At 41.4% G+C, this 27,723-nt stretch overlaps 1 protein-coding gene across 2 annotated transcripts in view; it reads left to right on the top strand.

The window, feature by feature from the left end:
• The window catches only part of LOC140492259 (receptor expression-enhancing protein 2-like), a 103,808-nt gene extending 76,085 nt beyond the window's left edge, over positions 1-27,723 (top strand). For both annotated transcript variants that reach the window (XM_072591194.1, XM_072591193.1), the window contains exon 8: positions 178-27,723. In XM_072591194.1, coding sequence (XP_072447295.1) covers positions 178-252 — 75 coding nt within the window. In that variant the 3' untranslated portion in view covers positions 253-27,723. The remainder of the gene's footprint in view (positions 1-177) is intronic.

Raw genomic sequence — 27,723 nt, 5'->3', positions numbered from 1 at the left:
CAAAAATCACTGGCTGGGTTAACAATGCCTCTGTCCCATGAAGAAATAATAAGCATTATAGGGACGCAATGATGTAGTGTGAATCTTTCTTCTGCTAGTGGGGATAAGGTGGTTATATGTGAGTTACTTCTAAAGCAAAAGATGTAATTAGTTGCCTTTTAATGTCTCTCTTTTCAGCCACAATCGAAGAGTGTCAAGTTGCGCACAAAGAAGAAGCCTGCAGGAGCTACAAGCAGTCCCGAGTCTGCATGAAGTGGAAACCGTGGAAACAAGGTCCTGCAGAGTGCAACAGGTCTTTCCTTCTGTCTTCAGTACTTCACTGGTTTGAGTCTGGCTTCAAGCAGGAAGTTGCTAAAGCAGAGAGGAGCCACATTGTGTAAATACGAGCCGTGGGGAGTCTTTAGCAGGTATAGGGGAATGCAGATGTCAGCACCACACAGCAGTATTAAGGCAACCAATGAGAGACCAAACAAAATAGGCTTGCTCAGTGTTATCAACATTTCACCAATAGGAACAAGAATTCAAGTCAAAATTTCACCCAGCTGTCTCCAAGTAAACATTATTTTCACTTTGTTATAATCACTTGCTTTCTTTCTTTGGATTGATCCTTCTATTTTTGTGCTTCCTGTGCAGTCATGTTTTGTGAAAAGAAAGCACAGGATCCAAATCCATGATTGTTTCAACTTTAACAAATTAATTTAAAAGTCTTTGATTGCAGATAAGTTTCTGACCTTCCACTTGGAACTGACCGTGAGCCATGTCGAAGCAGCTATTGGAACCTGCAAAGTTAATGGCTTTGGTTTTCAGTCCGTTCAAATCCTAAAACAGAAAAGAAATGGCTAATGTATTTTGTGTTTGAACTGCAATTATTCATGGAACCTTCCAGAAGACAAAAACAGAATGTTTTAAAAGATCTGTAATGCAAACAAGTTGATAAATTGTTCACTCAATAATTTAACCAAAACATCAGCTGCAGAACATGCAGGTCCAATATATTTTGAAGAAGTTCTGAGAATGTAGTGACATCTTTAAACATTTCTGATGGTAGATTCACAGTATTTAGAGGCTGATCATTAAAATCTATGCAACGGGAGAATATTTATATATAAATTTGAAATTTCACTTTGTAGGAGTGAACAGGAAGACTGCCTTATGAGTATTCTACACCCCATTGGAGAAAATGAGAAACGATTTAATGCACTGGAATTTCTACAATCTAAATGAATGTGAGGGGGTTTGTTGCTTTGGAATTATTGACTGTGAACAGGAAGTGCTTTGTTGTTATATAGAGTGGAAGTGAATAGAAAGTGATGTGGGTTGTTGGAAACTGAGAGTGAAGAGATGGGGTTTCTTCACTTGGAATTGTTTAACTAAGTCCATGGAGCAGTGGCTTTATTAGACTGAAATTGCAGGAAGTGGTAGAGATTTGGTTAATGGAATGGAATTAGTTTTCTGTATTGGGATTCTGAGTAGGATCTGGAGTTCTTTGTCCTCTTAATCTTGTAGAGTTCTGAGATGGACTCATTGAGATTCTTTTCTACAGAATTCAGAATCAAGTTGTTATAATGATGATCTGCATGTTTTTCATAAGCGCAGCAATTGTAAGGTCGTGATGCCTCCTCTATGGACAGCTGGAGTCAGGATGTCAATAGTGCCCCAGTTTCTGGAACCCTGTGGGGAACTGGTTAGCAATGAGTTGGAAACAGTAACTCAATCAATCAGGATCTTATGATACCATATGTACTGAGAATGAAGAGAGACTGATTTGTGAATGTTACCAGAACTTTGAAATGAAATGAATTGACGGCTGGATTTTTGCTCTTCCTTGTATTTATACTATTGATAGTTATTTTTGATTTCCCATTGATTTCCAGTGGCTACTCTGGGGCAGAGGTTATATAATATAAATAAAAACAGTAGTAACGTAGGGAATTGACATTGTGTGAGCTTAGTGTGGCGTATAATTATGAAGTTCCAGGAAAATTGCTATAGCGAATATAGCTGGCTGAACAGTATAGGCTGTAAAATTGTAAATACACTGTAGAACAAACCATATACTGGACTTGAATGAAAACCCAGTGTTATAATCATATATTTGGTGATTTTTGAAGTCCTCCTTCAGCATCTGGCTGGTCAGCATTCTCCAATTAGCTCATGTAGCTAACACAAATGTTGACAATACCATCCATTTCAATATTTACTGTCACTATTGCTCAGTTTGCTTCATTGTATTCAGATTTGTGCGAGGGAAAGGGAGCACAGCTGCACCTATAAAAAGGCTCAAAAATCAATGTTCTTCCCAACTTACCACAAAACATGGGCAAGTCTGAAAGCCCCTGTGTGTGAGCCTGAGCCTCAAAGATTGGTATGAAGCTGTTTTTTTGTTAAAAATGTTGTTTTAGGAGAGTGGGTCAACACATCACCCTTACTGCTCAGTGTACATTCCTGGTCCGCGCTGTTTGCATTGGATGTAAGTCAGCTGGCAAATCTAGTTAGAGACAAAAAAGTCTGCAGATGCTGGAATCCAAGGTTGATAGGCAGGAGGCTGGAAGAACACAGCAAGCTAGGCAGCTTCAGGAGATGAGGAAGCTGACGTTTCAGGTGTAACCCTTCTTCAGAACTGGGGGTGGGTGTAGGGGGAGCTGCAGATAAAGAGAATGGTGCGGGCAGGGTGGTGAAGTCGGGATGGGTGGAGACAGGCAGAGGCTATGACCTGGTTGGTCAATGGGAGGAATGAATCTAGTAAGTGGCAGGGAGGAGTGGAATGGAGGGCGAGGAGTTGGGTAGGGAGTTGGGGGATGGGAGGGAGGTTATTTGAAATTGGAGAACTCAATTTTGAGTCCTCTGGCTGTAGGCTGCCGAGGCAGAAGATGAGGTGTTGTTCCTCCAATTTGCAGTTTGGTTCATTGTGGCAATGGAGGAGGCCAAGGATGGTCATGTTTGAAAGGGAGCGGGAAGGGGAATTAAAACCCGCATGATATTAGTGGTTTTTCACTGTGGTTTGAACAAGATGAGTTACCTTCTTTTAGACCTTTAATTGTAAATGTCATTGCGAAAACCATAAATGGACTTATATAATGTAAAAGCACCTCTGCTGACTGATGTAAGCCATGATGAATAGGTTCCCATCTCAGGGACTTGTGTCAATGGTTCCTGTGGAAGCTATCTCAGTCCACAAAATACGGAAGGGTAATTGCCTAAAAGAAACAAAAATTCAAGGATTCTGCTTGCACCAGACTCCCTTTAATCAAGGGGAGCTGTGAAGTGGAGGTGCTGGTGTTGGTTTGGGATGGACAAAGTCAAAGGTCACATGGCACTGGGTGACGTCCACTTCACCTGACGAAGGGGCAGTGCTCCGAAAGCTTGTGATTTCAAATAAACCTGTTGGACTATAACCTGGTGTCATGTGACTTTTCACCCCAATCAAGGGGAACAGTTTATAGAGAATGCTATTGCTGTCCTAGTAACTCACATATTGTTAATATTATATATATCTTAAAGAGAATGCTAGTCTCATTTTACCTAAAAGCTGTACTTCCTTCTGACTACTTCAGCTAGGTCCTGTACTTGTAAGTGGTGATCATTGCTTAATGATGTTCAATATAAAAATATTTTACAAAGTTTTTTTTTATCAACATTAGTTTGCATCTTATCCCTTTTTATTCCTCAAAAGGGTTTGTCAGACCCTTTTTCACGGAGACAGTCGTTACCATAGTGACATGGGCTTTTGTAAGGACGCATAATATCTGCTCTCGTTTCTAACCATCTATAAAACTTGGCGATATGTTAGTAACTCATGGTGTCCCAATGTTTCTTATGTTGGTTAATACCAGTTATTTATAGCAAGGCAATTTTGAGTGGTTGAGCCAAGTCCTATCCACCTCTGGAGTATTGCCTGTATATTATTTAAAGACAGTGAAAGGCCAGCAGTGGTACAGTGAAATGGAATTATATGGATTAAAAATCACAGCCAGCAAAGCAGTAGGAATCACATGTATCCACCATTTAAAGCTGTGATGGAAAAATACAAGGAGCCTGACCCTAACCAGTGAGGAAGTTGTGTTTTAGGGTTTATGTAAATTTAGATTTGCTGTTTTGACCCTGCTGTATACAATACTGTCGCTTATAAAGGAGCCAATTTGTTACAAACCTTAGTCTTGCCTGAGGTTTTTTTTCTATAAAAAAGCTGCTAGTCTGTGCTGACCACTGAAATCCTCTCAAAGAAATATGGGTGACCGTTTTCCATTGACTGAAATGTTGATTTATTTTTGTTTAATGTTTGACAGTACATTCGCGAGAGTGTGCTGAAAACACCACAGAATGTGCCTCACCGTTTTTTGAGCAGTACATGTTGTGTGCAATGCATTTTCAGATCATGTTGTACTTGTGTTCTACATCCATTTCATTATGACTGAGCTGGAAATGTTTCTTCCTTTTGAAGAGTATCAAAGTTACACTTCCCCTTAATAAAAACTGAAAGAATTGTGGATGCTGTAAATCAGAAACAAAAACAGAAATTGCTGGAAAAGTTCAACAAATCTGGCAGTGTCTGTGAAGAGAAATCAGAGTTTACGTTTCAGGTTGGGTGATCTTTCCTCTGAGGCTACGTGAATGTGCCTGATGAGTTGCTGGGACACTGGAAAGCCCCAGGTTTTATTATTGAGGAACCAGCGATGGCATCCCAGTTTGAATCATTTCCACCCCAGATCACTCACCAGTAATCCTTACCAATGACCATCTTAATATATACTGGTTCAGCACAGTTTTGAGCTCTGCTATCCAAAACTATCAAAATCTACGCACAAATAAGGCATATCACTTAAGATTGAGATCAGAGTGTCAGAAAGAGGAGGGCAACTTTCTGTGAAATAAAAATCTTGAAGTAATTTTTTTTTGATGGTGTAAGAACTTGCTGCTATTGCCCACATTGTGACAGCCGCCCAGATTGATTCTGAATGTTCCCCTAACACCATCTCAAGAAAGTGGAGCCCAAGGAGTTGGAAAGGAGACTCCAAAATCTTTTCTAAGCTTGATTTTATTTTTGTGACCAATTCAAGCTGCTCAATACAGGTGGCTTATATTTGCTGTTGGTTATGAAATGTAGCTAGTGGATAATTAGGTGTGCATGAATAAGGCATGCACTCTGCTCAAAGTATTATTACAGATCTATGTCTTGGGAGTTATTGCACTCATTTTGTCACTTTCTCCCCTTAGAGAATGGAGAGTAAGGATCCACGCGTAACATGAATTCTCTTTCTCATAGCCGTATAGCTCATTTTGGTTTGATTTGATTTGATTTTATTATTGTCACATGTACCTAGGTACAGTGAAAAGTTTTGTTGTGAGCAGTATAGGCAGATCATACCATACAAAGTGCATTAGGATGTTAGAACAGAGTGAGGGATACAATGTTATGGCTGCAGGGAAGGTGCACAGAGAGTGCACAACATTAAATTTAAATATGAGAGGTCCATTCAGAAGCTTAATAACAGTGGGGAAGAAACTGTTCGTGAACCTGTGTTTAAGCTTTTGTATCTTCTGCCTGGCAGAGGAGTTGGGAGAGATTAAAACCGAGCTGGGAGGGGTCTTTGATGATGTTGGCTGCCTTCCTGAGGCAGTGGGAAGTGTAGATGGAGACAGTGAATGGAAGGTTAGGTTTGTGTGATGGACTGGGCTGTGTTCACAATTCTCTGCAATTTCTTATGGTCCTGGGCAGAGCAGTTGCTGTACCAAGCTGCGGTGAATCCAGATTGAATGCTGCCTGTGCTGAATCTGTAAAAATTGGTGAAGGCCTTTCAGGACATGCTGGATTTCCTTAGCCTCCTGAGGAAGTTCAGGCTTCGTTGTGCTTTCTTGACCATCGCATCAATGTGGATGGACCAGGACAGATTGTTGGTGATTGTCACTCCTACAAACTCGATGTTCTTGACCAGCTCCACCTCTGCTCTGTTGATGTAGATAGATGCTGTGCCCTCCACCTTGCTTCCTGAAGTCAATGAGCATCTCTGTGGTTTTGCTGAGGTTGACAGAGAGATTGTTACCTTTACACCATGTCACCAAGTAGCCCATCTCTTTCCTGAATTCTGTCTCATCATCGTTTGATATCTGGCCTACAACAGTGGTGTTGTCAGTGAATTTGTGGAGAGAGTTAGGATAAAATTTGGCCACACATTCACGAGTGTACAGGAAGTACAGTAGGGGCTGAGTCCACAGCCTTACAGGGTGCCAGTGTTGAGGATTGTCCTGGAGGAGGCGCTGATGCCTATCTTCACTGATTGCAGGATCCAGGTGCAGTGGGCGGGACGGTCTCAGAATTTGGATATTAGTTTGGTTGAAGGCGGAGCTGCTGTGAATGAGTAGGGACCTTACATAGGTGTCTTTGTTATCTCGATGTTTCAGGGATAGGTGTATGCTCATAATTATGGGGATCAGAGCTACCTGTTTAGCCCGATACAGTGTAGAGTTGGATGAGCATCCACCATAATCTGGAGAAGTGGTGATAAATATATTGCCGTGAACGAATGTTCAGTAAAAGGACAATTATTGTCATCACAGCTAGAGAAAACAGAATCAGATTGCCATGTGTGTCTCACCAGTATCACTGAATCCGATTTACCTTTGTACAATATCTGTTAGGTGGATTCAGTCTCAAGGGTTTCCAGAATGGAATTTAACTTGGAACAGCTTTCCAGTGGGAATCTGCCCTGACAAGTTAGTTTCTTGTCCACCTGAAGGCCCAGAAGAGCCAGGCAGTTTTGACCACACCACCAGCTGTGCATGTACCTGCTGTCCAGAGTGGGCAGTAGACAGGCAGGAGGCTGGAGGAACACAGCATTAGGAGGTGGGGAAGTCACGCAGAGTGCAGAGGAAGATGGGGTGGTCCCTGCCAGCTTCCTGGTAACTAGTGGGGAAGGAGTTTTAGAGGATGTCCTCATCCACAAAGGACACTGTGACTTTTTATCCCGACCACCAGCCTGGTACAAAAACAGTGACTTCCTTTCTCAGGCACCAGTTAAAACACCAGTGAGATCCCATTGTCTGAATAGAAGGTCAGGTGGCATGTGTGCTGAGAGAAACAGCTCATATTCCAGACCGATTCATCCATTCTGATGAAAGGCCATCAGCCTGAAATATCAAATAAAAAAGGAAAGTGCTGGGGTAACTCAACAGGTCTGGCGATGGAGAGGGAAACAGAGTAAATGTTTTGAGTTTGATATCCCTTCTTCAGTTATGAAGCTGAGTCACAATGAATTTGAAACATTAATTCTGTTTCTTATCCTTACCTTCTTTACACTCTGCGAAGTCTGAAGGTCCAAACATCTGAATAACTCTTTTAGTTTGTTCTATAATTGCCCATTCACAGACTGATTGGGTTAAACCTGACTCCCGTAACTTTAAATAGAAGATGATAAATCCTATCCATATCCGTTGCAGGAAGTTGTGAACCACAATGAGAAAAGTGCTCTTGTGCCTTTACCAAGCTAAAAAACCAATAAAAGTATAAACAAATAGTGTGGTCCTTACTGGGGACATGATTACTACTCACAATTATCAGATGCCACAGAATGAAAAGGTGTTTATAAAGACAAACCTGCCACCTTCTCCATTTCTGTGGCAAACTCGTCTGATTGATAGATATCCCATCAGAGAGATTCAACTTGGAAATGGAATGTGTTTTATGGAGCAGTGACTCCTTGAGAAATCCACACCTTGCTAATTGAATGCATTGGTCTTGATAGAATCATAGGATAGAACCCTCATTGAGTCCACAGTGACCTTCTGACCTGGATTCCACCCAGGATTGAACTCTGAAGAAATAGGATCAGCTTGTATTGATTGGAATGCACTGGATGGAGGGAGTGGGGGATGGGAGTGGAGAGGGAGACGGGAATGGAGAGGGAGACATTATGAATATTAGCATTGAGTGGTTCCTCTTTTGCCCTCTGGACAGCAGTGTGTCAGGAAGCAGCACATTATCACAGCTATGTAACTTCCTGCTGCATGACATACTGGACCAGGGCACCACGCTCATTCCAATTTGCTACTGGAGACATCATCCCCATCACACAGTTTACATCACACTGATCACCAATGTCATCTTCAGTACAGCAAACCAGTACATTAGTTTGCCAATGATGCTTCCTTGTCAACATGATTGGTTGCAAACTTGTATTTATCAGGTTGACAAATCTTCGTACAAAAATCTCTGACGTTATGTCCATGACCCTTCCCCTTGCACTCAGTCCTCCAGGAATATCAAAGGCTGACTGTCAGGGGTAAAATGCATACCCATGGTATATTCCACAGCTGTGACACACTTTGGCAATCCCTCCAAGATTTGAGCAACAAATCCACAATAATAACCCTAAATCAGACATGTACGCCATTGCATACTTGCACTGGCACTGTGATGCTAAAATTCAGGCCTTGATTGGTCTGAGGGGGTCCTGCAACATGCTGGAGACAAAGTGATCACCTCACCGTGTACTGAATTCTGAACTACAGGAAAATGCAATGAGGATTGGAAATGGTGGAGGCAGAGTAACAGCAACAGGAATCATCGGACGAGGGATAAATTGGATGGAGAACTCGGAGGAATGATCCTTCTGTGATTAAAATGGTCAGGAAGAAATCAATCCTGAACTATTCTTGTTAACCTGCTTCACATTTAACAGTCCTTGCTATCTCTTTACCCACTCCCTTTATGCTGCTTTAAAGAACAGCAAAACCAGCTGGCTTATTATATCATTGGCATTCTTACACTACAGACAAATTTACTGGATTGAAAAGAGGCTACACATCAAACTCCCAAATATGATGGAGGTGATAACATTATTTACAAACAAGATATAACTAAAACCACGTGGCACTCAAATGCACAGCTCATGGTGATTCACGGGAGGTTAACCACTCCTACTGTTCCTGTGTGTTCCCTCTCCCAGTGTCTACAGCAAAGCTGGAGAAGGGCTGTTGTAGCTCAGTGGGGCAGAAGAGATGTGTGTGGTAGTTGGTCCCTCAGTGTACTGGCCTCAGGTGGCCAAACTTGCATTGTGAGCTTCTTTGGAGTCTATTCCAGCTGGGTTTCTGTCGAGGGCTAACTGGACAACAAACTCACAGGATGTTAATATCTGCTATTCTCAAGGGGACGGTGTCACCCCTTCCATTAATCTGTGGGTTGGCTCAACTCAGAAAATCTCTCTGTTTTTGAAAGCGCCTATCTATTTCCTCCTCCATTTTTCTGACAGCCTCAGGATATTGCCCTGCAGTGGAGGTACTGATTGGCCACTGAAAAGGAGAGTTGCAGTTTTGCAGAGAGGATACAGTTTCTGCAGGATGCCGAAATGTTGGAATGTGACAGACGTGGCCAGTCTGGAAAGTAATAAAGAAGGCTCTGAGGGAGGTTGCGGATTTTTGCATAAAGGCTGGTTAATGACAGGTGGTTGCTGCAGTGATCACTGTGAAAGGAAGAAGGAAATCAAGGTGTGTGTGTCTATAATCAGAATGAGAGCATGCCCTTCTGCATGGTGGGAAAGGAAGTGACAGACAGAAGGGAATTATTAGTGGTAAAGAAGAAAGGTGAAGCAGCTTTCTTTTTTAAAAGTTCATTCTCGAAAAGTGAGCATCTCCTTATATGCCTTTTCTTTCTCTGCACCAGCCTAGTTTATCATTAAGTGACTCATTTATAACATTATCTTAATTCTCAACCTGTAGTAATATAACAGCCTCCACAACCAATTATCTGTTTGAACTGTTTCCCTGGTAGGGCTCCGTTATACCAATATCATTGAGAACAGTGCAATGGGTTTCCTATGGTCCTTCAATGGAACACTCAGTCATGTTACTGCAGCGAATTATTCTCAATGGGATTGACACAGGGTCGAACCACATGATGGAAAGAATTTGATGAAATTAGGAATGTATTTATGTCAATGTTTCTAAAATCAGACAGCTATATCCCAGATGCTGGGGGATATTTCACTGAGGGGCATGGGAGTCCAAAACTAAAGGGCATAGGTTTAGGGTGAGAGGAGAAACATTTAAAAGGAACCTAAGGGGCAGCTTTTCCATGCAGAGGGTGGTGCGTGTATGGAATGAGCTGCCAGAGGAGGCTGGTACAATTGCAGCATTTAAAAGGCACCTGGATGGGTATATGAATAGGAAGGGTTTGGAGGGATATGGGCAGGTGCTGGCAAATGGGACTAGGTTAATTTAGGGTACCTCATTGGCATGGACGAGTTGGACTGAAGGGTCTGTTTCCATGCTGTACATCTTTATGACTCTATGACCTGAGCTGAATAGCCTTCAGTTACACATGAATGCTCTTCACTGGGATTTAATATAGTTACCCTGCGATATTTTAATTACTCAGTCCAATCACCTTGATCCACCAGAACTGGTTTGATATGTAATGATCAGGATTTGGAGCAGATCCTCTCTGCTAACCTCCATAGAGCATGAACTATTTAGCAACCAACATACTTATGTCGCTGTTACAGTTGGACCCTCACCTGGAGCTGTCTGTATTATCTGGTGTATGGTGTAGCTGAACTGAACATGGATGTGTGCAATATCCTGAACACACCACCTTTCTCCAGTCTCCAGCTCAACCTTCCTTTAGCATCTTTTGTAACCACGGTTAGATTAATGGTTATATTTTCTTCACTGTGCACTCCAAGAGACAGTATAGGTCCAAATGCTGTATTTCTGCAACAGGTCAAAATATGTGCAATTATTTATCATTAGCAGTGACTGACTGTCAGTGTTTTTTTTCATGAAGTGTAACAAGAGTTGCATTTTCTTTGTGTTATTTTTAAAGCTGCACATTCCTGAAGATGGTTTGGACTGGTTTAGATCAGCTGTTGGTGACCAACCTGAACATATTTAACAATGTGATGTAGTTTGGAAACTGGGTATTAAAAAAAAACCTGACTCCACCTGTCGTGATCTGTTGAATTGTGTAACTGCTTTTAAATTTGACTGCACAAACTTTGAGAATAATCCATCCCAAGCGACATAGAGACTCCCAATCAAATGCAATCTGCTTTTTCAGTGCATCATAAATGACGTACTCAAATTTTTGAGAATCATGGTTTCAATATGAAATTCAATATCTGTCAGAGACTGGCCCTGATGCTCTTGCTTTACTGTAAAGGTGTTGAAGTTAGGACAACTTACACATTTACAAGGATGTTGCCAGGGCTGGAGGGTTTGAACTATAGGGAGAGGCTGAATAGATTGGGGCTATTTCCCCTGGAGCATCGGAGGCTGAGGGGTGACGTTATAGAGCTTTATAAAACTCTGAGAGGCATGGATAGGGTAAATAGACAAAGTCTTTTTCCTGGGGTGGGGGAGTCCAGATCTAAAGGGCATAGGTTTAGGGTGAGAGAGGAAAGATTTAAAAGGGACCTAAGGGGCAATATTTTCTCACAGAGGGTGATACATGTATGATATGAGCTGCTAGAGGAAGTGGTAGAGACTGGTACAGTTAAAGCATTTAAAAGGCATCTGCATGGGTATATGAATAGGAAGGGTTTAAAGGGATATGAGCCAAATGCTGGCAAATGGGACTAAGATTGGGATATATAGGATTTAGGATATTGAGGGCATAACTACAAATTGAGGGGTGATAGATTTAAGACAGATGTCAGAGGCAGGTTCTTTATTCAGAGAGTGGTAAGGGCATGGAATGCCCTGCCTGCTAATGTAGTCAACTCAGCCACATTAAGGAGATTTAAACAATCCTTGGATAAGCACATGGATGATGATGGGATAGTGTAGGGGGATGAGCTGAGAATAGTTCACAGGTCGGCGCAACATCGAGGGCCGAAGGGCCTGATCTGCGCTGTATTGTTCTATGATCTATGTTCTATGAGTCGACATGGATGCGTTGGACTGAAGGATCTGTTTCCATGCTGTGCGTCTCTATGGCAATGCCATATCAAGGCTCTTGAACAACATCAGCATCATTGTCTTAGAGGGATACTGTTAATCAAACATTTTACAGCAAGGTAAGGAGGAATGGAATACATTAGTACAGTTTTTCCTGATTTGATTGAGTCATACTTTCTAGAGCATGCCCAGCCCCCAGAGGCATTTGGTCATTTCAATGAACCACTGTCTCCACTCACATCATTTCTGAACTGCCTGGTGTCTGCAACCCAATATGTGGACACAGGACAAGGTAGGGGCATGTTACACTGCATTCATTACACACGTATCCCTGTGAACATGGTTCCAGGACATCTAGAGGGTTTCAGTCAGGAAAAGAGGTTTTTGTGTGTGTGGGGGTGGGGGGGTAGGGTAGACAAGTGCTCTCACATGGATGCCACCTCACCATCCCTGGATGTGTCCTGTTCCAGCAGCAGAACAGAGCAGCAGAGGTGGAGGTGCAGTTTTACACAAGCATATGTGTTGGCATGGAGAGGGAAAGGCAAAACGGCGGTGGTTGGGAGTATGATTTGGCACTGAACTGGCATGGGTCTATAAAGGTCCGTGGGGATGACTGGTCGTACATGGGGTATCAGCAGACATGGGAGATAGGCACAGGCTCTTTGGGGGGGCCATGGGAATGAGTTGGAATGGATGGGGAGTTCCAGTTCAAAATAAACTTCCTGTCCCTGCAATCGGTCATTGACAGACAATCATGTGGCGAATTGTAAACCTTTCACTGTACTTACGTGAGTATATCTGACAATGAAGCTAATCCTAATTCAGTTTAATAGTTAAACGTTGCACTTTAAGGTAGATTTCTTTGGGCCGACAGATTGGGGGCAGTGAGGGGTTGAAAGTAGATGGGATATTTTATGAGCTATGAACATGGTGTCGAGTCCCCAGGTGGGCTATTTCGGGGTCACCCAGCTGCAGCTCCAATAGAAGGAGGGAGCAATCTGAGTGAAAAACCATCAGACATTAATAACTGGGTACTTCAACAACCCTAGTATCAACTGGGATATGAACAGAGTGAATAGCACAGACAGCACAACATTCTTGAATAACATTAAACATGAACTTTTTAACTGGCACATTACAAGCTTATCAAGACTGGATACAATTTCAGATTTAGTCTTAAACGTGAAGCTGGACAAATGGACGAAGTGGTACAGGCTGAGCATTTTGGAGATAGTTACCATCATACGGGGAGAGAGAAAACAATTCACAAGTGAGATTTTATGGGTATAAGAGAAAGGGTGGTACTGCCAAGTGTACAGTTCCTGGTTATCCAGGAACGTGCAGGGTAGGGTAAAGCAGAAAAGGAAAAATAATAATGCCATAGAAGTATAATGTGAAGGTGCTGGTGTTGGACTGGGGTGGACGAAGTTAAAAGTCCAACAGGTTTAATTGAAAGTGTAAGCTTTTGGAATGCTGCTCTTTCATCAGATAACTAACTACCTGACAAAGGAGCAGCGCTCTGAAAGCTAGTGCTTCCAAATAAACCTATTGGACTATAACCTGGTGTTGAGTGATTTTTAACTTTGTCTATAAAAGTAATACTATCTGACGCTTGACAAAGTACAGAAAGTACGGGGGTGAAGTCAAAAACGACATTAGGTAAGAAAAGAGAGGATATGGAAAACCCAGAGATGTTTTATCAGTACATTAAACACAAGAGAGTCAAAAAGGAAAGGGTAGGGCCTAGCAGAAATGTATAAGGTAATATACAGTATAGAGTAGAGTGGAATAGTTTAGAAATTTATTGTCACTTGTACTAATGAAAATACAATGAGATGTGCACAAGTCGCCACAATTCGGCATCATTTAATGGCAGAAATTATAAAAAGAAATAATTAAGACAATGTCAAGACAAAGTTCATCTTTGTTCCGTCCATGCTTCCTGGGTTTCTGAAGTGGCTGTGGGAGAGCGCCAAGAAAGCCACCCCTGAAGCCGACAAAGTGAGGATTTCTGAATCGGACCCACCACACTACCACCACCAAAACCCACACCAAAGCCATTTCATTGCCACTATAACCAAAGGGACAGACCGGACCCACCCAGTCACCAAGGCTGAAGCCGACACCACTGTAGTCACTGCCCAGGCTGCCACATTGTCATCATAGCCATGAGGAGTGAACGGAAAACACCATGCCACCAATGCTATGGGTCCCCCACCGCTCAAATCGTCCTCAGAAGGAACAGACCACACCCACCGACAGTGGAGCCTTCGATAGAGCTACGGCCAATATGGCCATGAGGGGCAGACGTCGGGGTCTACCACACTGCTGCCACCACTGGCCCGAGCAAATGCCTTGCTCCACCACAGCCGCAGAAAAGCTGAACTTTGATACAAAAGAGAAATCAAGAAACAAAACAAAAATAGGAACAAAGAAGAATGTGGCCAACCTGGTGAGCAGGAACATACTGGCATAGAGCCCTAACACTTCCTGCCCTGCTGCCATATTGTCCGACAGGTTTCTTTGGAATACAAGTTTTCTGAGTGCTGTTCCTTTGTCAGGTAATTATTAGTAGCCCCTCTAGCTTCCCGACAAAGGAAGCTCCGAAAACTTGTACGTCCAAATAAACCTGTTGGGCTATAACCTGGTGCTGTGTGATTTTTAACTTCACAAGAGGAGGCATGTTGCAGACATTGTATTTGAAAGAATGTGAAATTTTAGATAAAATTATTATGTGAGAGGAAGTAGAAAAAGACAATGATATTCTTGAAAGTGGCTAAATCACCCGAGCTAGATGAATTGTATCCCGAGCTATTAAGGGAAACCAGGGAGAAATAATGGATCCTGTAAAGATCATGTTCTAACCCTGACTAAATCCCAGCAAGATAACAGGATTGAAGGTCTGCATTGTTATGCCACTGTTTAAAAGGGGACAAGGATTAGGTCAAATAGTTAGAGACAGGTTAGTCTCACTAATTCAGTTATGGGAAAATTATTAGAATCAATTCACTGAGACAGGATAAACTGTGACTTAGGCATGGATTATTCAGGGATAGTCAGCACAGCTTTAAGGAAAAGTTATGTCACTTTAACATGATTGAATTGTTTGAGTCAGTAAGAAGGAGGCTTGATGAGGATTGTGTAGTGGATGTTTTCTACTTGGATTTTGGTAAAGTATTTAACAAGTTCTCACATGGCAAACTGGTCTATATGATTCAGGAGAATGTGGCATTGGCTCAGTGACAGAGAACAAACAGTAATTAGAATTAGAATCCCTACAGTGTGGAAACAGGCCATTCAGCCCAACAAGTCCACACTGACTCTCCAAACTGTAACTCACCCAGACCCATTCCACTACCCTAGATTTACCCCTGACAAATGCATCTAACCAACAAATCTCTGAACACAATGGGTAATTTAGCATGGCCAATTCACCTAACCTGCACATCTTTGGACTGTGGGAGGAAACCTGAGCACCCCAGAGGAAACCCATACAGATGCGGGGAGAATGTGCAAACTCTATGCAGACAGTCACCCGAGGCTGGAATTGAACCCAGGTCCCTGGTGCTGTGAGGCAGCAGTGCTAACCACTGAGCCACCGTAATGGTCTCTGGATGTTTCTCTGAATGAAAAGTATTCCCAAAGTGTTGAGTTCCTTTACTGTTGTGGTATGTATTAATGATTTGGATTTAACTGTGGGAGGCTTGATCCTGAAATTTTTAGATGAGACAATACTTTCATTAATGGCAAAGAGGATCGCTGTTAACTCAAATCTAATCAATGGTTTGATTGAGCAGGCAGGAAAATTAACAAATGGAATTCAGTTCAGAGAAATCAGCATGGACAAGTTGGATCGAAGGGTCCTTTTCCATGCTGTATATCTCTATGACTCTAAATTGGAAGTTATGCATTTGGGAAGGGCAAAGAAAGCAAGGGAATACACAATAAATGGGAGGATATTGAGACAATAGAGGAGGAGGGAGATGTTCGAGTCCACAGTCCCTGAAGGTGGCAACAGGTAAATAAGGTGTCAAAGAAAGCATTTCAAATGCTTTCCATTAGTGAATGACACATGAAATGATAAAGCTGCGTAAAACACTAATTAGGCAACAGCTGGAAGTTTGTACCAAGTTCAGATCTATACATTAAGGAAGATGTTCTTGAAAGACAGAGAGTTCAGAAAGGATTGTTGCCAGGACTTGGAAATTGCAGCCAAGAAGAAAGAATGGATGGGCTACAGTTGTTTTACTCTGTGCAACAGAAGTTGAGGAGTGGCTTAATTGAGGTGTGCAAAAATGAAGGGCCCAAAGAACACAGGAAATTCCCGTTTCCCCTAATGGAGAAGTCAGTTACTGGGAAACACAGATTTCAGGAGATTCGGTGGAAAATTAGAGGTGACAGAAGCAGAAACATTCTCCCCCCCCCCACAGCCAGAGATGTCTGGAATTCTCTGCCCACTTGGTGATTGAGGGACTTGAACCTGCCCCTGAAATGTAGTGACCTGCAAGGCTACAGACCTGGAGATGGACAGTTCCATTAGAATGGACAGCTAGTGTTTTTTTCGCCATCATAGACGCAGTGAGTCAAATGGTCTCTTTCTGTGCTGTATCTTTTCTATGATCCCACTTCAAATTGTTTCTTTTGTCCTGTATATCTAAGTATTTTTTCTTTAAAAGGCTGTGGTCTTTACTTCTGCATTTTACAACTATTTTCTGCAGAAAATTTATTAAAGTTCTCTTTACCTGCAAATTAAGTGGCAAATACACCCAACGTCCTGGGCTCCACTGTGCTCTGTGGCAGTGAGTTCCACAGGCCCACCACTCTCTGGCTAAAGAAATGTCTCCTCACTTACGTTCTAAATTGACCCCCTCTAATTCTAAGGCTATGCCCATGGGTCCTAGTCTCCCCGCCTAACAGAAACAACTTCCCAGCGTCCACCCTTTCTAATCCATCCATTATCCGATAAGTTTCTATCGGATCTCCCCTCAACCTTCTAAACTCTAATGAAAACAATCCCAGGATCCTCAGCTGATCATCATATGATAGGCCTACCATTCCAAGGATCATCCCTGTGAATCTCCGCTGGACATGCTCCAGTGCCAGTATGTTCTTCCTGAGGTGTGGGGCCCAAAATTGGACACAGTATTTTAAATGGGGCCTAACTAGAGCTTTGTAAGCACATCACTGCTTTTATATTCCAACCTTCTTGAGATAAATGACAACATTACATTTGCTTTCTTAATCACGGACTCAACCTGCAAATCAACTTTTAGAGAATCCTGGACTAGCACTCCCAGATCCCTTTGTACTTTGGCTTTATGAATTTTCTCACCGTTTAAAAAATAGTCCATGCCTGTATTCTTTTTTCCAAAGTGCAAGACCTCGCACTTGTTCACATTGAATTTCATCAGCCATTTCCTGGACCACTCTCCTAAACTGTCTAAATCTTCCTCCAGCCTCCCTACCTCCTCAGTACTACCTGCCTGTCCACCTAACTTCGTATCATCAGTGAACTTCACCAGAATGTCCCCAGTCCGTTCATCCAGATCATTAATAATAAAGTGAACATTTGCAGCCCCAACACTGAACGCTGCGGGACACCACTTGTCACTAGCTGTGATTCCGAAAAAGAACCTTTTATCCCAACTCTCTGCCTTCTGTCAGACAGCCAATCCCCAATCCATGCCAGTAGCTCACCTCGAACACCATGAGCCCTCACCTTACTCAGCAGCCTCCCGTGAGGCACCTTATCAAAGGCCTTTTGGAAGTCCTGATAGATGACATCCACTGGGTTTCCCTTGTCTAACCTACTTGTTATCTGTTCAAAGAATTCTAACAGGTTTGTCAGACATGACCTCCCCTTACTAAATCCAAGCTGACTTGTTCAAATCCGACCCTGCACTTCCAAGAATTTAGAAATTTCAGCCTTAATGATGGATTCTAGAATTTTACCTATAACAGAGGTTAGGTTAATTGGTCTATAATTTTCCATCTTTTGTTTTGATCCTTTCTTGAACAAGGGGGTTACCACAGTGATTTTCTAATCATCTGGGACTTTCCCTGACTCCAGTGACTTTTTGAAAGATCACAGCCAGCAACTCCGCTATTTCCTCAGCCACCTCCCTCAGAACTCGAGGATGAGCCCACAAGGGCGAGGAGATTTATCAATTTTTGGAACTTTTAGCTTTTCTAGCACTTTTTCTTTTGTAATGGCTACCATACTCAACTCTCCCCCATGACTCTCCTTAATTATTGGGATATTACTCCTGTCTTTCACTGTGAAGACTGACACAAAGTATTTATTAAGTTCTTCAGCTATTTCCTTATCTCCCATCACTTGCCTTCCTGCATCAATTTGGAGCAGCACAATTTCTAGTTTTGCCTCTTGTTTCTTTTTTATGTATTGAAAGAAACTTTTACGATCATTTCTAATATTACTGGCTTGCTTACCTTCATATTTGATCCTCTCCTCCCTTATTTCTCTCTTTGTTATCCTCTGTTTGTTTTTGTAGTCTTCCCAATCTTCTGATTGCCCAGTGCTCTTGGTCACTTTATAGGTTCTCTCTTTTTCTTTGATACACTTCCTGACTTCTTTTGTCAGCCATGGCTGTCTAATACCCCCCGGGGTAATCTTTCTTTTCTTTGAGATGAATCTCTGTACTGTGTCCTCAATTACACCCAGAAACTCCTGCCATTGTTGCTCTACTGTCTTTCCCGCTAGGCTCTGTTTCCAGTCGATTTTTGTCAGTTCCTCTCTCATGCCCTCATAATTACCTTTATTTAACTGTAACACCAATACATCCGATTTTGCCTTCTCTCTTTCAAACTGCGGACTGAACTCTATCATATTATGATCGCTGCTTCCTAAGTGTTCCCTTGCTTTTAAGATTTTTTATAAAGTCTGGTTCATTACATAGCACTAGGTCCAGAATAGCCTGCTCCCTTGTGGGCTCCGTGACAAGCTGTTCCAAAAAGCCATCCTGTAAGCATTTCATGAATTCCCTTTCTTTGGATCCACTGGCAACATTATTCACCCAGTCCACCTGCATATTGAAGTGCCCCATGATCACCGTGACCTTGCCTTTCTGACATGCCCTATCTATTTCCTGGTACATCTTTTGTCCTTGGTCCTAACTATTGCTGGGAGGTCTGTACATAATCCCCACTATGGTTTTTTTGCCTTTGTGGTTCCTCAACTCCACCCACACAAACTCCACATCATCTGACCCTATGTCATTCAGTGCCATAGATTTAATCTCATTCTTAACTACCAAGGCAGGGGAAATGCAGGGATACAGAAAAGGGGGATGCTGTTTGGAAGGTCGGTGTGGACTTGATGAGCTGAATGGCCTGCTTCCACACTGTAGTGATTCTATGATTCTGCGTCATCATAATGAAAAGGTATTTGAAAAACCGATCATAAGACTTTGTTGACATTGTTTTCCACAGACGTTGAAATCCATCTGAGAAAGACAGAATGTTGGAAAGGTGCCACTCTGCTGTGTTACTTTGGAAAAGATAATGCTCACAAAAGACAAATGAGTGCATGGTGTTCAGTTACATTAAAGTTGTTGGGTAGAATACTCGCCAGCCAGATTAAAATTTGAAAAGTAGGCATTTAGGTGAGGTATGTGGGTGCTAAACAGCATTATAGAACCCTCCTCCACCATTAAATCGGCAGGAGAAAAATAATCACTTTATTCAAGCTGCTCTTTATATGGCTACCTTTTGTGGCTATTAGCTTTGACGTTACCTTCTTCCAAGGTGTGCTCTCATTCTATGCTGCAAGGCGCTTAGGAGAGGTTGCACGGGCTGAGGTTTTCTTTCACATTGCACTCCACATGATGCTTTCTTGTGAAAATGCTACTTCATTTCGTTACAAACTCCACCTCCCCTTCCAATTCACTCTGATGACACCCTCGAAGTGCTTTGATCAACTGCACAGGAGTGCTTTACACTTTCTTAAAGCAAACTTTAAAAAAATCTCCAGCATTGAAAAACCCTCAAAATGAGGAGCAGCGCTCACAGCCATGATTCTCTTTTATCCACCATTTTGAGGTCAGGAGAGCATTAACTGAGGCTGATCTTACAAAGGTTTATAAACTCACGAGGAGCATGGATAGGGGATTTAAAACTAGAGGGAATAGGTATTAGGTGAGAGGAGAAAGGTTTAATAGGGAACTTTTCGGGATTTTTTCATGCAGAGGGTGGTGCATGTATGGAATAAGCTGCCAGAGGAAGGGTGGAGGCTGGTACAATTACAACATTTAAAAAGCATCAGGATTAGTATATGAATAGGAAGGATTTAGAGGGATATAGGCCAAGTGCTGGAAGATGGGACTAGATTAATTTAGGATATCTGGTCAGCATGGATGAGTTGGACCAAATGGTCTGTTTCCATGCTGCACAACTCTGTGATTCTGCACTGAAATAGGTGCCGGTATCCTGTCACCAAGTCCCCCTTTATTTACACATGGAGAATACTTGACACTGACCCAGCTCCCAGAGTGAGTAGAGCCTCTGACACTCTTGTTTATATCTGTCAGCCAGGGCTCCCTGACTGGACTAGATTAACAGCTCCAATCAGGGAACTCATATTCTTTGAGATCCATCTGGCTGACCTCGTTACAATCACTCCATCCACATTTTGAACCTGGTGATCACTTCTGGGTGGAACTGAAAATCTAATGTGTTCTAAGCTGATTCTGTGCTCACATAGAATCATAGAATCCCTACAGTGTGGAAACAGGCCCTTCAGCCCAATGAATCCACACCAACCCTCTGAAGAGTAACCCACCCAGACCCATGGGCCAGGAGCAGGCAGGTGGGACTAGTTTAGTTTGGGATTATGTTTGGCACAGACTGGTTGGACTTTTTTTTGTTTACCACAGAGGTCAGTCACTGGCCATATTCATAAGAGGCTGCCAATGTACTTTCACCAAAATAACTTAAAGGTCAATTACACAAAAAAGAAACACAAATTGTTTTCACAATACAAGATATCAGAAAGATTCATTCAATTTTTTTACCCTAACCTTAACATTACAGACACTTAAACTACAATGTCAGCTCTGCTTCCACACTGAAGCTCCTGGTTCAGCTGGCACAGCTACAATTGGTTTCCTTTTGGCATGCTTCCACACTCACTGGATGCTATTTTCTTTAGTAAATGTCTCTGCCCAAGACCTTCAAACAAACTGTTAGCTTAATTACCTACTACTTACCATGGACACTCAACCTCATGTTTTCAACAGCCTTGCAGAACATGTTTCTCTTTGACACCTCCACAACCTTCTATTTCTGGCTTCCTTCGGAGCAATGTTTGCCACAGTGTTGACGGTTTTGTCAACTAAAAACAGCACATCTACTACACAATGTCTCTTCTCTCTTCTCTCTTGAGTTTACCAGCTCGGTTTGAATGGACTTGCTTTTTGAGTCATAGAATCAGAGCTATGCACAGCATGCAAACATACCTTTTGGTCCAACTCATCCATGCCAAACAGATATCCTAAACTGATCTAATCCCATTTGCCAGCATTTGATCCATATCCCTCTAAACCCTTCCTGTTGATATGCCACATTGAGATGATTTATTGTACCAGCCTCCACCACTTCCTCTGACAGCTCATTCCATACACACACCACCCTCTGCGTGAAAACATTGCCCCTTCAGTCCCTTTTATATCTCCCCTCCCCCCACCCTGAAGATGTGCTCTCTTGGTTTAGACTCCCCCACCCCAGGACAAAGATCTTGTCTAATCCCCCTCTCCATGACCCTGATGATTTTACAAACCTCTGTAAGGCCACCCCTCAGCCTCTGACGCTCCTGGAAAAATAGCTCCAGCCTATTCAGGCTGTCCCTCCAGCTCAAACCCTCCAGCCCTGGTAATCTGCTTGTAAATCTTTTCTGAGCCCTTTCAAGTTTAACTACATCTCTATCTGTATCCCCTTCTCTTTCTCTTTCCCTATCTCTCTCTTCCCCCTCCCCTGGGTCATAAAACTCAAATCAGCAAACACTCTAACAATTATCTCCCCAATTGGCTTGCCTTCCATAATAGATAAAGTCACATGATTTATTTTTGCATCACTGTTCAAAGTGACTTTCTGACTTTGATTTCAAAAAAGGACAAGTCAGACCTTTACAGAACTAAAAAGTAAAATTCATTTTTTCCTCCAATTTAGAACTTAAGTTCCCAGATACAAATGAGTCAAAATCCTGCAATTCCATCCCTAAGTGAATTGTGGATCTACCTGCAGCACATGGACTGAAGTGGTTCAAGAAGGCAGCTCACCACTACCTCCACATGGGCAGCTAGGGATAAGCAATAAATGCTGGGCCCAGCCAGTGTTGTCCATATCCCATGAATGAATTTAAAATATTTATATATTAGTTATGATGAACTTACATCTCAGCTGCAAGTTCAGACACCAGACAGCAGTCAAACTTCAAGGGAGTGAATGACCTCATGGTGTTACTGCTGCGCTATTGACCTAGGTAATGTTCTGAGCACTCGGGTTCAAATACGCCATGGTAAAGGGTGCAATTTGAATTCAGTAAAAAACTGGTATTAAGAGTCTAATGATGACCATTGTCGATTGATGGGAAAAACCTATTCTAGTTCACTAATGTCCTTTAGGGCAGGAAACTACCATCCTTACCTGGCCTAGCCTACGTGTGATAGTAATGGCCCACAGCAATGCGGTTGACTCTCAACTGCCCTCTGGGTAATTAGGGATAGGCAATAAATGTTCGCCCAGCCACAGATGGGGAGGTGATGGCCTAGTGGTATTATCAGTAGACTATTGATCCAGAGACCCAGGTAAAGCTCTGTGGACCCGGTTTTGAATCTTGTCACAGCAGATGATGGAATTTGAATTCAATAAAAATCTGGAATTAAGAGTCTAATGATGGTCATGAACCCATTATCGATTGTTGGGAAAAACCCATCTGGTTCACTAATATCCTTTATGGAAGGAAATCTGCCATCCTTACCTGGTCTACCCACACAGATCCACAGCAATGTGGTTGTCTCTCAACTGTCCTCTGGGCAATTCAGGATGGGCAGTAAATACTGGCCTAGCCATTGATGTCCTCATCCCATGAGTAAATATTTTAAAAATGCCCTCATCCCATGAAAGAATAATTTAAAAATTACCACCAACCAACCTCCTAGAGATCAACTTTGTAAAAATGCCTGAAAATTGTGCATGGATTGTCGAAGTGTTAAAATTCAGAAAAGCAAACAGCTCAGGAAACAAGACCAACTTCTGGTTTTTGAACTCACGTTTGGATGAAGAGAGTGAATGTGAGGCGTCTTTGTTGTTTTATTGTGTTCATTGTCATTTTGTATTGACCTTGTTACAGAACACTCAGTGTAAGCAAAAAGGAAAAATATTTTTTGTGTTCTTTCTCTGTGGTGGAGAGGTGTGGACTATTAAATTTTGACTTCTGCCATCTAATTTTTATACTCTTGAACATTATGGACCAAATTGTGTTTTTTAAAGGAAATACAAGTATTTACCTAAAATTGCTGCCATGATTGTCTATTCCTGGATTGAGGCAAGTGCAGGAGGCTATTGTGGAGTAAATGTGACTGTCTGCAGTGAAATTATGTCAACTAAAGATATTGAAACAGGCCAACAGAGTTAGAGTAAAGGAATACACATCTTTTGTTTCAATTCATACTTGTATTATAATTTCATATTCTGGGAGATAATTTGGGACATTGGAAAGACAATGGAGCCAGATTTGTGAATATACAAATGAACCATTTTTAACAGAGTGGAGATGAGGCAAAATGAACTTGTAACAACAATAGTTGAAAATCTTTCTCTCCCTCATCTTGAACAGAGGTAATGGCCACTCGACCTGAAACATTAACTCTGATTTCTCTCCACAGATGCTGTCAGACCTGCAGAACTTTTCCAGCAATTTCTGTTTTTGTTTCTGATTTGTAGCATTCACAGTTCTTTTGGTTTTTATATTTTAGGTAGTGTCTAGTAAAAAAGCTAACTGGGAAACAGTGAGAACTCAAAAATATCTATGCACTTGGCCACTGCTGAGGTTAACAATTAAACAACTGTGATCATAGGTTCAAAATCTAATATCTCAAAGACTTTAAGGAACTTTACATTGTGCAGTCTGTATCCTTCCTCCCTGCACCACACTCTCCTTTTGAAACGTATTGCTTGAGTGTGTGATATCGTATTTTGTTATTTTACTTGGGTTTGTAAATCATGCAATTTCTCTTTCTTTTACACAATGAAATTTTATAACTAATTTCTCAAGTTTACCAGGACTGTGTTTTAACTGAAGTATAATAACTGTGCATTGACATATCTTTTAAAAAAATTGTTATGACTGACCATGACAGGATTAAAAAGAGAATACTTGAATTACCCTTATGGATCATATTAAACCCCTTTCAATTATATTAAGTAGATAGCCCAGATCCTCACTCATATCTTATTTAAAGGCAAGAGTAAGGTGCTGTGTTCCAGGTATAATTCGATTGGTCATGTGACTCAACTTTAAGCAAAACACACTTTACTCTTACACCCAAAACAAACACAAATGAAAGAATTGGTATAATTTAAAGCCTATTTGGAAAAGTTGACTGAATAATAGATTATTTAATTACCAAACAGCAACTATTCCAATATAGTAACAGCCCTTAAATACACCTTTGGCAAAGGCAAATTCAATGGTATATGCAATGTTTCTCTAGTCCAGGAGAAAAGAACCCCAGAGAAAATTCTGGCAGAGAGTGAGGACTCAAGCATTTTGCTGTTGCTGAATGAGATGTATCGCAGCTTCCACAATCAACTTCAAAACCCCAGCAACTACTGAAAGCTAAACCAGAACCCTGGTTCTGTGGAAGCCTGACTCCAACCATTCTTGCTGCTTCTATTGTTCTAACTTAAAAAAAAAACCCAAGACCTCACAAGCTGTTTACTTTATTGGCTTGGAACAGACAGCTCGTCAACTCTGGCTCAAATTCTCTCTCCAAAAATACAAACAGGACAAAATGCATCTCTTAAAGCCATAGTATTCTCACATACCCCTCTTCACCTGGTCACAGCAATCTTATTCTCAATGTGCTCATTCATCCAAGTTGAAGTATGTAAGTTCAACTTAATTTAGTGAGCAGGGCTAACAACTTCATTTACCCTCCGTAATGTGTTTCTATTGAATGAGACATTTTCACATTCTCAATCATGGTGTAAGAGAGTTGTTGCTCACTGAACATTTCCTCTGTCATCAACATTGATAACTTGTCTTTGAAAGATGAAGGATTGAAATGTTATTCTTGATGTGGAGGTGCCAGTGTTGGACTGGGGCAGACAAAGTTAAAAAAATCACACAACACCAGGTTATAGTTTATTTGGAAGCTTACTCCGAAAGCTAGCACTTCCAAATAAACCTGTTGGACTGTAACCTGGGGTTGTGTGATTTTTAACTTAATGTTATTCTTGAGCTTGCTTCAAAGCATCGTCTGACATTGAAAAAAATCTGCCGTATCAATTTATTCAATGTATTCTGCTGTCTGAAGAACTTCAAGTAGAGATTTGTTAGTTAGCTCAACTGGGTTGTATTGTTCATTCTTACTATAGATATTTAGCTGTGAGACAAACTTTGCTGATTGTTATTATTTAGAGCCTCTTTGACAGGAATGGAGAATATTTCTACAACTCCTGTAAAGTCTGCAACTTCCTTTCAGTTGACATATTAAATCAACAGTAATCGCAATGGATTCTTCCTTCTTTTTGGGTTCCACCATGTAACTAGAAAGCCCAATGAAATCTTCCACAGCCAGTGCCTTAACCGGTTGGATGGCAACAGTGTCTTTCAGAACCAATTGTTCTCTTCGAACAAGTTAAATTCCTTCTGCTGTCCTAAGGATGCTGTGGTGAAGATACGCATGCAGGCCCAGAAGTGAGAAGTATTGATTTAAAATTATGCAAACATTTTCAATTCTTTTCATCTCTTTATGCTGCAGTGTTACTTGTAGCATACCATTGCTCTGGAGAGTTATTCTGCCTGTGTCATGTGGGTTCTCTTCTGTAGACTGGTGCTTCTGTTTTATGAGCTGTGATATTTGAACTGACATAGTGTTGACACAGATCTGGATCAGGCTTAAAATTAATGGGATGTCCATTGTCAGTCAGAAATTCTGTCAAATTTGAATCAGTTAGATCATGAGCTTCCCCTATGAATGCTTTGGTTTTTTTTGTATAGAGGAGCTTGTACCACACAAAACCTCTTTGTGTGGTAAAACTCATTTGGTTTTTTTTTGCTACTCTGAAACTATATCCTATTTTGAAACGTCTTCTGGAAGTGACCAATAGGTTACATATGTAGCAATAACTGGTCATAACCGGGCACTGCTTTTGCCTGTGAGGCTCTTTGTTCCACAGCAATGACACTGATGCACACGCTATTTGGCCTACTATTTGTGCTGTCTGGTCAAACATATCTATGGAATGCTTGTACCTTACAAAGTGGATTGATTCTGTTGGCATCCCAGAGTAAGCTTATCCTTCTCCTCTCAGAACTCGCCTGTGAATCCTTCTGGTTTTGCTCACAGCACAATTTGATTAGCTTTCCCCAACATTAAATCTTCATTCAACTATAATAAATCTGACCAAGACTGAGCAATAATTCCACCAACAATTCTGCCTTTTTTGAATTCTAATTTCAAACCTCCACTGTCATAGTTCTCCACTAATTAGTAAAGGTCATTACGAAAGTTATCCACGAATTCACCAGCATACTGAACTCTTCTGTTAATCAAAACTCTTTCAAAAAGTTGTTTATTCTCAGATTGAAGTAGTTATCAAAAGTTGTTAGAACTTCTTTCAAAATATCTGTGCCAATGTTATATTTTTGTGATTCACAATGTAATCAAATACAGGGCTAAATGGATACAATATGGACAAGTTGGACCGAAGGGTCTGTTTCCTTGCTGTACATCTCTATGGCAATGCAGTTCTAGCTGTCCTGCTGTAAGAAGTATATTATTAAATTGGAGAGGGTACAGAAAACATATAAAAGGATGTTACCTGGAATGGAGGATTTGAGTTATAAAGAAAGGCTGAATAAGCAGGGACATTTTCCTCTGGACCGTAGGAGGTTGAGGGATGACCTTTCAGAAGTTTACAAAATCATGAGGGGCATAAATAAGGTGAACAGCAAAGGTGTAGGGGAGTTCAGAACTAGAGGGCATAAGTTTAAGGTGAGAGGAGAAAGGTGTAAAAGGGACCTGAGAAGCAACCTTTTCACACAGAGAGTGGTTCATCTGTGGAACGAACTACCAGAGGAAGTGGTAGATGCAGGATCAGTTCCAACTTTTCAAAGACGTTTGAACAGGGTCATGAAAAGGAAAGTTTGGAGGAATATGGGCCAAATGCAGGCAAGAAAAACTAGTGTAATGTGGGGAAATTTGGTTGGCATGGATGTGTTGATCTGTAGGGTCTGTTTCTGTGCTGTACGACTCTATAATAGTGTGTTGATTTGTGCAGCTTGAGATTTAATAACACAATTTTCTGTCTGATGAACCATTTTCTCAAGAACGTATCAATTTATGTCCTGCTTGGCTTATCTCGGATGTTAAATCTTTTTGGTGATATTATTTCTCCTTCCATTTCTTTGTAATGTGGTTTTAAAAAAATTCTTATTGTTGTAAAACAATTTGAAATCTATCACATCTCAATTATTGCCCTCAAAGTTTTGATGATTCTTCTGTAGATAAATGCTAATGGTTTTAAAATTTTTAATCTCGCAGTACCTTAAGATTGCTTTAATTCTTTTGTTTTAAAGTCTATTCAAACTTT

This window comes from Chiloscyllium punctatum, chromosome 20 (assembly GCF_047496795.1).
Source record: "Chiloscyllium punctatum isolate Juve2018m chromosome 20, sChiPun1.3, whole genome shotgun sequence".
Classification (NCBI taxonomy): domain Eukaryota; kingdom Metazoa; phylum Chordata; class Chondrichthyes; order Orectolobiformes; family Hemiscylliidae; genus Chiloscyllium; species Chiloscyllium punctatum.
Note: the sequence above shows the minus strand (reverse complement) of the source record. Positions and strands in the feature narration are given on the sequence as shown.